This window comes from Salmo salar, chromosome ssa26, assembly GCF_905237065.1.
Source record: "Salmo salar chromosome ssa26, Ssal_v3.1, whole genome shotgun sequence".
Classification (NCBI taxonomy): Eukaryota; Metazoa; Chordata; class Actinopteri; order Salmoniformes; family Salmonidae; genus Salmo; species Salmo salar.
Window position 1 is genome coordinate 40737377 of NC_059467.1, and position 11871 is coordinate 40749247.

Below are 11871 nucleotides of genomic sequence, written 5' to 3' on the forward strand. Positions count from 1 at the left end.
CATAGAGAAAGAAGACCTAAGTGTTAATTTAAGACTAACTAGAGTCCTTTGTCTGATTTGTAAGAAAAGATCCCACCTGTCCTGACGTCACAACACCCAGAAGCCACAAACTGTTCATTAAAGTAACTGTCCCGTGTTTCAATATTTCTATGAAATATGACCTATAATTATTCACAATATGACAAATAGTTTTCCTTACAATTAAAATAAATAATGAAGTACAATAAAAAAAAAACAGCTATTCTGTGTTGGAATGGTGTGGGCGTATACCGGTTATTAAAAATATTACTGCGAGTAGACCACTGATTGGCCAGCTCATCCTCCTCTGAGGAAATAACAAGCATTTTTGAAACTCAGATATACGTTTCAGGTGGGTTTTGAAGTGTTTTTTCTCCAATTTATGCTTTTGACAAAGATATGCGTATAGGATGAGTCAACAACATTGTTTGGGTAGGAGTTAACAGAATATGAACTTTTAAAAGTAAGATTTTCACTGGACAGTTACTTTAAAGTACAGTAGGAGGGATACAGGGGGTGGTGCACTAACATCTAAGTATACAGTAATTCCCATTTAGTTAAACCGTCACCCAATATCTTCATTATCGTATCTACAAAAACACAGCAGTTGCCTTATCATACTTCAGCAAGTCCAACCCTACTGAGGGATTGAAGAACAGTAAAATATGAAATCACACAAAAAAACGAAGGAAAATAAAACCATTCATCCCTTCAATATATTATCATCAGAGCAAAAATAAACCTCAACAACAATGTAAACTTCACAAAATATAATGGAATTCCTTCAGTAGACATTTCAGTGTTTTTACCTCAGATACCCACTTCAGTAACGGTTTTGTACCCAAACCCTTTTAATACAAGGATCTCCAACTTCAGTCTTGGACAGCCACTGGGTACGCAGGCATTGTTCCAGCCTAGCACCAACACACCGGATTGAAATAATCAAGGTTGAAGACCATGATCAGTTGAGTATTTGAAACGTGTGTGTTAGTGTTAGGAAAGAACAGAATCCTGCACTAACAGTGGCTCTCCACAACTACAGTTGGAGATCTCTGCGTTAAAGGTACAGTATGTCCTGAGAAGAGGACCTGAGTGTCTGGATAGGGCAATACAGTGAGGAAGAAGAGAACATAACGAGGTAAAGACTAAACTATGGGACTGTTGAACAGAGCGCAATTGATATACTGAATAAAAATACAACTTAATTTGAGATTGTTTTTATGATAAGTGCCATGCTGGTACCAAACTATTTCATTCTAGTGAGGATTAAAATGACAATGTAAAGTATTCTAGGGAGAGCATTCCTCATTCGCTAGGAGCGTAATAGCATTCATTTTAGTGTAATAGCATTAAAACCTACAGGAGACGAGCAAGACAGATTACGCATTCCAATTAAAATGAAAATGTACATTATTGTCATGGAATGTTTGGTACCAACATGGAGGAAACTTTGCCGAACTCTGGTGCCCAATCCCAAACCAACCCTAGCCCCCTACCAGTTAGACACCCCAATCCCAAACCAAACCCCCTACCAGTTAGACACCCCAATCCCAAACCAAACCCCCTACCAGCTAGACACCCCAATCCCAAACCCCCTTACCAGCTAGACACCCCAATCCCAAACCAAACCCCCTACCAGCTAGATACCCCAATCCCAAACCAACCCCCCTACCAGCTAGACACCCCAATCCCAAACCAACCCCCCTACCAGCTAGACACCCCAATCCCAAACCAACCCCCCTACCAGCTAGACACCCCAATCCCAAACCAACCCCCCTACCAGCTAGACACCCCAATCCCAAACCAGCCCCCCTACCAGCTAGACACCCCAATCCCAAACCAGCCCCCCTACCAGCTAGACACCCCAATCCCAAACCAGCCCCCCTACCAGCTAGACACCCCAATCCCAAACCAACCCCCCTACCAGCTAGACACCCCAATCCCAAACCAAACCCCCTACCAGCTAGACACCCCAATCCCAAACCAGCCCCCCTACCAGCTAGACACCCCAATCCCAAACCAAACCCCCTACCAGCTAGACACCCCAATCCCAAACCCCCTACCAGCTAGACACCCCAATCCCAAACCCCCTACCAGCTAGACACCCCAATCCCAAACCCCCTTACCAGCTAGACACCCCAATCCCAAACCAAACCCCCTTACCAGCTAGACACCCCAATCCCAAACCAAACCCCCTTACCAGCTAGACACCCCAATCCCAAACCAGCCCCCCTACCAGCTAGACACCCCAATCCCAAACCCCCTTACCAGCTAGACACCCCAATCCCAAACCCCCTTACCAGCTAGACACCCCAATCCCAAACCCCCTACCAGCTAGACACCCCAATCCCAAACCAAACCCCCTTACCAGCTAGACACCCCAATCCCAAACCAAACCCCCTTACCAGCTAGACACCCCAATCCCAAACCAAACCCCCTTACCAGCTAGACACCCCAATCCCAAACCAAACCCCCTTACCAGCTAGACACCCCAATCCCAAACCAAACCCCCTTACCAGCTAGACACCCCAATCCCAAACCAAACCCCCTTACCAGCTAGACACCCCAATCCCAAACCAAACCCCCTTACCAGCTAGACACCCCAATCCCAAACCAACCCCCCTTACCAGCTAGACACCCCAATCCCAAACCAACCCCCCTTACCAGCTAGACACCCCAATCCCAAACCAACCCCCTACCAGCTAGACACCCCAATCCCAAACCAGCCCCCCTACCAGCTAGACACCCCAATCCCAAACCAGCCCCCCTACCAGCTAGACACCCCAATCCCAAACCAAACCCCCTTACCAGCTAGACACCCCAATCCCAAACCAAACCCCCTTACCAGCTAGACACCCCAATCCCAAACCAAACCCCCTTACCAGCTAGACACCCCAATCCCAAACCAAACCCCCTTACCAGCTAGACACCCCAATCCCAAACCAAACCCCCTTACCAGCTAGACACCCCAATCCCAAACCAAACCCCCTACCAGCTAGACACCCCAATCCCAAACCCCCTTACCAGCTAGACACACCAATCCCAAACCAAACCCCCTACCAGCTAGACACCCCAATCCCAAACCCCCTTACCAGCTAGACACCCCAATCCCAAACCCCCTTACCAGCTAGACACCCCAATCCCAAACCCCCTACCAGCTAGACACCCCAATCCCAAACCCCCTTACCAGCTAGACACCCCAATACCAAACCCCCTACCAGCTAGACACCCCAATCCCAAACCCCCTTACCAGCTAGACACCCCAATCCCAAACCAAACCCCCTACCAGCTAGACACCCCAATCCCAAACCAAACCCCCTACCAGCTAGACACCCCAATCCCAAACCAAACCCCCTACCAGCTAGACACCCCAATCCCAAACCAAACCCCCTACCAGCTAGACACCCCAATCCCAAACCCCCTTACCAGCTAGACACCCCAATCCCAAACCAAACCCCCTACAGCTAGACACCCCAATCCCAAACCAAACCCCCCTACCAGCTAGACACCCCAATCCCAAACCAAACCCCCTACCAGCTAGACACCCCAATCCCAAACCAAACCCCCTTACCAGCTAGACACCCCAATCCCAAACCAAACCCCCTTACCAGCTAGACACCCCAATCCCAAACCAAACCCCCTTACCAGCTAGACACCCCAATCCCAAACCAGCCCCCTTACCAGCTAGACACCCCAATCCCAAACCAGCCCCCTTACCAGCTAGACACCCCAATCCCAAACCAGCCCCCTTACCAGCTAGACACCCCAATCCCAAACCAGCCCCCTTACCAGCTAGACACCCCAATCCCAAACCAGCCCCCTTACCAGCTAGACACCCCAATCCCAAACCAGCCCCCTTACCAGCTAGACACCCCAATCCCAAACCAGCCCCCTTACCAGCTAGACACCCCAATCCCAAACCAGCCCCCTTACCAGCTAGACACCCCAATCCCAAACCAGCCCCCTTACCAGCTAGACACCCCAATCCCAAACCAGCCCCCTTACCAGCTAGACACCCCAATCCCAAACCAAACCCCCTTACCAGCTAGACACCCCAATCCCAAACCAAACCCCCTTACCAGCTAGACACCCCAATCCCAAACCAAACCCCCTTACCAGCTAGACACCCCAATCCCAAACCAAACCCCCTTACCAGCTAGACACCCCAATCCCAAACCAAACCCCCTTACCAGCTAGACACCCCAATCCCAAACCAAACCCCCTTACCAGCTAGACACCCCAATCCCAAACCAGCCCCCTTACCAGCTAGACACCCCAATCCCAAACCAGCCCCCTTACCAGCTAGACACCCCAATCCCAAACCAGCCCCCTTACCAGCTAGACACCCCAATCCCAAACCAGCCCCCTTACCAGCTAGACACCCCAACCCCAATCCCAAACCCCCTTACCAGCTAGACACCCCAATCCCAAACCCCCTTACCAGCTAGACACCCCAATCCAAACCCCCTTACCAGCTAGACACCCCAATCCAAACCCCCTTACCAGCTAGACACCCCAATCCCAAACCAAACCCCCTTACCAGCTAGACACCCCAATACCAAACCCCCTACCAGCTAGACACCCCAATCCCAAACCAAACCCCCTACCAGCTAGACACCCCAATCCCAAACCAAACCCCTTACCAGCTAGACACCCCAATCCCAAACCAAACCCCTTACCAGCTAGACACCCCAATCCCCCTTACCAGCTAGACACCCCAATCCCCCTTACCAGCTAGACACCCCAATCCCAAACCAAACCCCCTTACCAGCTAGACACCCCAATCCCAAACCAAACCCCCTTACCAGCTAGACACCCCAATCCCAAACCAAACCCCCTTACCAGCTAGACACCCCAATCCCAAACCAAACCCCCTTACCAGCTAGACACCCCAATCCCAAACCAAACCTCCCTTACCAGCTAGACACCCCAATCCCAAACCCCCTACCAGCTAGACACCCCAATCCCAAACCCCCTACCAGCTAGACACCCCAATCCCAAACCCCCCTACCAGCTAGACACCCCAATCCCAAACCCCCTACCAGCTAGACACCCCAATCCCAAACCAACCCCTACCAGCTAGACACCCCAATCCCAAACCAAACCCCCTACCAGCTAGACACCCCAATCCCAAACCAAACCCCCTACCAGCTAGACACCCCAATCCCAAACCAGCCCCCTTACCAGCTAGACACCCCAATCCCAAACCCCCCCTACCAGCTAGACACCCCAATCCCAAACCCCCTACCAGCTAGACACCCCAATCCCAAACCCCCTACCAGCTAGACACCCCAATCCCAAACCCCCTACCAGCTAGACACCCCAATCCCAAACCCCCTTACCAGCTAGACACCCCAATCCCAAACCAGCCCCCTTACCAGCTAGACACCCCAATCCCAAACCCCCTTACCAGCTAGACACCCCAATCCCAAACCCCCTACCAGCTAGACACCCCAATCCCAAACCCCCTACCAGCTAGACACCCCAATCCCAAACCAAACCCCCTACCAGCTAGACACCCCAATCCCAAACCAAACCCCCCTACCAGCTAGACACCCCAATCCCAAACCAACCCCCCTACCAGCTAGACACCCCAATCCCAAACCAACCCCCCAGACACTTGGATAAGTCCAATCAACATGGTAATAGCTCCATTTATACCCTCTGATCAGCTCAGCAGAGTTTCCATCACATTGAATACACGGGGCTAGAGGTTGAATTGGGTTTATGTATCAATGGCTGTGGTTAGAGAATGTCCATGATACAGGAACATTACAATTTACTGCTGTATACCAGTCTAGTTTCTGTCCTGTCAGCCATTTCTGTTGCCTCTGCAGAGACACTGAGGCCATGGGACAAAACAGAGCTTGGAGTGAGTGAGAGGTGACTAGGAAGGTTAGGAGGAACCTGGCTTTAGGATCGCTAGCGTCCTTGGAAGGCCCCCTGGGCAGCTGAGGAGGCGGCGCTGGCTGCGGCGCTCTGAAAGGTCTGGTTAGTGAGGACCCCCGAAGAGAACTCCTGCTGGGCCTTGGCGAAGTTGGCCCCCGTCCGACGATACTTGGAGTGGACCTGACAAGGGGGAGAAGGCAGGGGTCAGGCACGATAGATAAGGGATTATTGAAGGGAATGGACTTGCCTTCTGAATCTTTTCAGGCTGTATTGACCTTGGTGGGTGGATGTATTATCCATAATGACCTCAACACTTTGCAATAAAGTTTGAATCAGTTCTGAAGGATTGAAATAGCCCAAAAAGTACCATTTTGAGTAGGATGATGGCGAGGACAGCGTTCACAGTGAAGCAGCCGGCCACAACCATCATGACCACAGCTACAACCATGTTGCTTCTTATCATGGTGATGGACGAAATCCATCCACTGGAAAACAAGACAAATAACACATCCTCATTTACACCTTCAGAAAATAAATCCATAGCACCATAACATCAATGAGGCTTACAAAACCCTTTGTCGACAGAATTTATTTTAGCCAACAGTCACAAACCCACACCATGACCAACAGACAGGCAAAGTTTATTAGAATGATAACTTGGGACGACACAGGACAGTGAAGCCTACTTCACAAAAGAAGCAAGACCAAAGGTTTGAGGAGCCAGAAGGGCTTTTCCCACTACTAAGCCGAACCAAACTGTACTGAGCTGGCCTGGTTACTGGAATCATGTTGAAAATGACAATGTGAAAATAAAATATCTGCACCAACACAATTTGGTTTGGGTCAACACGACAGTGTGAAATAAGGTAAGAGAGATGAGCCGAGTGTCACACACTTACAAAGCAGCCCCCAGGACAAAGAGCACAGCAACAGACTAGCCAGCAGGAGATCTGTCAAAGAGATGCAAGAGAGAAGATGCAGGACCGGATGCACACACACACACACACACACGTACACAAAGATGTGAAGGGAGACCTACACACACCCAAACACAGTACATATTACACACCCAAACACACAGTACATATTACACACACACCTGTACTTGTGTGCACAAATACATACACAAACATACTGCACTCACACACACACACACACACACACACACACGACAAAGATTCCCTGAGGTGCTATGTAGTGTATCATGTTGTTTCACTGACCTGTTCCCCCACTTGGGGATCCCCACACACTGGATGATGTAGACAGACACTTGGAAGAAGAAAACAAAGAAGAAGAAGAAGAAGCTGAAGGAACTGTCCGACCTGAAGAAGACAGAAACCAGGACAAAGGGTTAACAATCACCCGCACATATCATATGGACTTCACAACAAAACTAATTAGGTCATGTGGAATTAAGACATTCTACAGTGTTAAGTAGGTTCCAGTCTGTTTTGACTTTAGCAACTCCTTCGTCGTCGTCACAAAGGACTTTACTTATACAAACACTTTTATTCAAAAGAAAAGTAGAAGAATATTTGAGCAAAGTACTTGCCTGAAGGCTTTGTACACTGGCCTGTACCAACAGACGAAAGAGACGGGGGTGAAGAGGATGAACCAGAGGATGGACAGACCAAAGTCCACCCCCGCGTTTGGATCGGCCGTGAAGTAGGCCAGGCAGGCCAGAAGGTTCAGGAAGAGTGTGATACTGTGAACTGGAGAGACAAAACAAATGAATGTGAGACTAGAAGAAACTGGTGCCGTGTTGGAGAGGAGCTTGGGGACTAATATCTTATGACTAGTACTTTGGGATTGTTGACTGTTGTCACAGACAAGCATGTAATATCATAAACTTGTACAAAGTCTTACTCAATTAAAGGTGCAATATGCAGAAATCACTAAAACAATCCCTGGTTGCAAAAATTTGAATAGTTCGCCTAATTTCAGTTTATGTGACAAAACATGTATAGTGTAGAGAATCATTGTACCATCTAAACCACAGTTTTATATCTTTTCCATAACCAAAAATATTGTATTTTGAGCTGTTTGCAGCTGGTGTGGAAAACCTCAAAGCAAAAGAGGCAAAAACAAAACTTAAAAACCGGGAACATAGAAATAGCACACATAGAACAGATCTACCGCTTCTCAGACTTTCTTGAATGAGAATAGGAGATCTATAACTCACATTTCTATGTGAATTTGGTGGGTTGCCCAAAAAGTTACATAGTGCAGCTTTAAGATGCAAGGTGTACGTACACATCCAAAGGTAGTACATCCTCTTGCATATCTTCTGGTACTCTTCAGGGATGTCTTCATTGAAGTCCTGGTAGAAACAAGGCTTTATGGGGGAAAACTTGGGAAGTGGCGGCCAGTTGTTTTCTTTCGCTGTCAAATAAATAGTCATACTTGTTTACTGCCACGAAGAGTTACATGGGTACATAAATCAGACAAAGCAATACAAGTACAACGTAACTTAGAAAGATAAAACACTACAGTAGGGAGTCAATTTAAAAGGCAGTGATGGATTCTGTTTGAATGTAACATGTTTCGAGTTAAAACTGTAGTTTGTTTGTATCCCGTTTAGTGAATGATTACTGTGAGTATTAATGGGGTTTAGGCCATGAAACTGTGTGTATGCTCATTTAGAAAGGTTGACCTAATTAGATAAGAGGAAATTGCCTAGGATCAGAGAGCAGGGTCAGGCCCAGGATGAAGATGGTCGGGGTCTGATTCTGACATCTAGGTAAACAAGAGAGAATCATGGACATTCCACAGAAAGGAGGGAAACTCATTGGGGTCATAACGTGTATAGCTGGGGAGGTGACACCTACAAGGGAAGAGCATAAGATGTGTTGTGAGCTTTCTAAATGGATGCACTCAGCTGACTGTATCCTTGGTAAAAAAAAAAACACTTGAAACTTCTCTTGAGCTTTTGGTCTCAAATCCTTATTGCAAAAAGGTTGCAATAGCATTTTTCTTTTTACAGAAGCTTAATCAACTTTTGTATTTATAATTTGGTCAAGACAGATTTCAATTGAACATAATCAAGTGACAATCTATAACTTACTAATGTGGCCTCCAGGCCTGTTCTGGAGCTCCTGCTCTTTCCGATCCAGTTCAGCAGCTTTCTTCTCCAGCTCCTCCTGTTGCCTGAGCAGGTTAGCCTGGGCAGCAGCCGCAGTCGCCTGGTGGACAATGGGAAAGAGCTGTGTTACAAACCATCTTGAACCAAGATGGAGTGTTCTGGCACAAAATGGTGGCAATGCATCAAGTGGGTGGGTACAATGCATTGGCATTTAATAAGAAGTTCCTTCTCTGCCCATTTGCAGAGAAAATTCATACCAACTCGTGCACTTTGTTTATTACACGGTTGCATTTTCATATGCATTCGATTAAACAAACTAAATCTCCCATAACCCTAGGTCAATTGTTTTTTCATCTCTATATTGTGAGGTAACTTGTAAATGGTACATGTGAAGTCTCAAACAACAATTGGAAGAATGTGTATCTAAACGACACTGTCATTACACTGTACTGGCTTATGTAAATACTACTTTGTCCACTTAAGGTAAAGTAGGACCAAAACCAGGGCCCTTGCAAAAAAAACTTGAATAGTATGACCAAGTAAGGATACTTTTCCAGTTCTCTCTGACCTTTGCTTTAATGTGCCTATTCAGATCAATGCATAGATGGGTTGGTTATTTAGCAACAAAAACGAGGTACAACTATGGGGCGAAACAGAATGTGTTGGTTTAGATTGTTGACATGTCAACTATATTTAATCTCCAATGTGTATTGAAAGTATAAATATATTTGCACAATGACTACTATTTTATCAAATACATTGTTATAGTTGTTGGTTAGCTAACTAGCAAATTTTTGCCATATTAGCATCAGCATGAAATCAGTCAAAACAAGACATAGTATTAAGAAGAAGATGAAACAAGCTGAAATGATTTGCCTTCATGTGGCCTCGTGTAACAGTGTAGGTTCCGTCCCTCTCTTCGCCCCAACCCAGGCTCGAACCAGGGACCCTTGCACACATCAACAACTGACACCCCACGAAGCATCGTTACCCATCGCGCCACAAAAGCCGCGGCCGGAGTTGCACTGTTACACTCGCTTAGCCACTTAGTCATCACAAACAACTCAGGAGTTCAGTGAATTCGAGAGTGTGTTGTACTCAGCTTTGAGCAATAGCTAGTCAAAAGGATGTTCTTGTTGTGTATAAAATTGTCAGTGTACCACGCTGCCAACCTCCCTCTTCCTCATTCAGGTCTCTGTTACTCACTTGTGGGGTGGGCTCCACAGCAGAAGCCTGTAGGACAGCTGGTTGGGAGGAGGCAGTAGAGATAGGGATGGTGGTCCCAGTGTGGGTGCTCTGAAACAAACACACACACAGTCAAAATCACAAATAAAAAGACATCTGCATGTAGATATACAAAACCACATGTACATATACTCTTGTCTGAAATGAAATTTAGCCTCATTCACATCATAAGACTTCCCAAATCAACATTCTTTAACAACATATTTCCTCTGGATGTTTGTCAGATGCATTTTCTTCTTTTCAGGAAGATGATTACATCACTGTGCTCACATTAAATGAATATAGATTGAAAGTAAATGTAATTGCTAAAATATACTTAGTATAAATCATTTAACATTCCTTATATTAAGCAAACCAGGCAGCACAATTTTCTTGTTTATTTTTTTAATTCACGGGTAGCCAGCAACACACTCCAACACTGACATAATTTACAAACAAAGCATTTGTGTTTAGTGTGTCTGCCAGATCAGAGGCAGTAGGGATGACCACGGATGCTCTCTTGATAAGTGTGTTAATTGGACCATTTTCCTGTCCTGCTAAGCATTCAAAATAGTTCTATTGGGTGTCAGGGAAAATGTATGGAGTAAAAAGTACATTTATTTTCTTAAGGAATGTGATGGAGTAAAAGTTGTACTAAATATGAATATACAGAAACGACTTATGTAGTACTTTAGAGTATTTTTACACCACTTCTCCTGGCTCATCTTACCATAGCACTGGCTGAGAATGGGTTGAATTCCTCAACGGTTTCAATCCCACCGCTGGTGATTTGTGTGACTGAGGCATCCTGTATTAGAGACAACAATATATTTTCTTACAGTAAAAACACGAAATAACAACTTCCCTCAGGTTATTTGACTGATAGTTGGTTCTTTCAGGTATAAAATCCCACGCAAACCTATAGGGGGTAATTCATTAGGCTAGAATTACAATATGTGAAAACAGAGAATAGCAGGGGGCTGTCTTCGTTGGCAGAGTTGCTGTCATTGACAGGTGTACTTGCTACGGGTGCATAACAATCATTATCCGTAGGAAATGAGTCCTGACCTTCTTACATGCGTAGGCCAATAAATGGCATACACGCGTCTATTAAAACAACTTGCTCTCAGTAGTCGTTTTAATTGAGGGGATGAAAGGACAGGTTATTGATAGCCAGCCATCTATGGGCCTATACAAGCCAATAGGGCCTAGCTACCTGCTTAGGTAATGGCTAATAAAACATCTTATACCTGTCCTTATTGGCCTACCAAATATATTGACTGAAATGACTGGCACACAACATTGTCAATCATGCTACGTTCTCTCATCTGAACAAGGAAGTAGACCCAGGCCCAACCCAGCAACCAACCAAACTGGTTTCTGTTGCGGCATATCTTTTACAGCGTTTAGAAGGGAACATAAGGACAACGCAAGTCAGAGCTTGCAGTTAGGTCTAAATAAATTGATCACCTGGAAAGGATTGACATCCACTGCATCTACAAAGGGGTTCTCGTCAAATCCCGACATGTTGAGATAATTGTATCTTGTTCTTTTGGAGGTAAACAAAACGCCAGCGTGTGCCTCTCCTCTGGCTGCCTGTTCCTCAGTCTGTTGATGGTGCTGTTTGACAGTGCTCATGTGCGCAGGCGTTGCAGACA

At 46.3% G+C, this 11871-nt stretch overlaps 1 protein-coding gene across 1 annotated transcript; it reads right to left on the reverse strand.

Annotated features, from left to right (window-relative positions):
- Positions 1-5561: 5561 nt before the first annotated feature.
- On the reverse strand, positions 5562-11871 carry LOC106592841 (secretory carrier-associated membrane protein 2). Its single transcript, XM_045708821.1, has 9 exons — positions 11684-11871; positions 10944-11021; positions 10196-10285; positions 8972-9089; positions 8161-8289; positions 7460-7619; positions 7128-7229; positions 6275-6392; positions 5562-6087 (listed from the first exon to the last, which is right to left on the reverse strand). Exons 1-9 carry the CDS (start codon positions 11849-11851, stop codon positions 5941-5943), a joined length of 1110 nt encoding a protein of 369 aa, XP_045564777.1. The 5' UTR covers positions 11852-11871; the 3' UTR covers positions 5562-5940.

What these genes read in the sequence shown, in the direction of transcription:
- LOC106592841 (XM_045708821.1), bottom strand. Translation starts at nt 11,851, where the DNA reads ATGAGCACTGTCAAACAGCACCATCAACAGACTGAGGAACAGGCAGCC. An exon ending in CAGGCCTGGAGGCCACATTA is followed by an intron (nt 8,290 to 8,971) that starts GTAAGTTATAGA and finishes TTTATTTGACAG; the next exon opens with CGAAAGAAAACAACTGGCCG. An exon ending in ATCCCCAAGTGGGGGAACAG is followed by an intron (nt 6,393 to 7,127) that starts GTCAGTGAAACA and finishes CTTGTTTTCCAG; the next exon opens with TGGATGGATTTCGTCCATCA.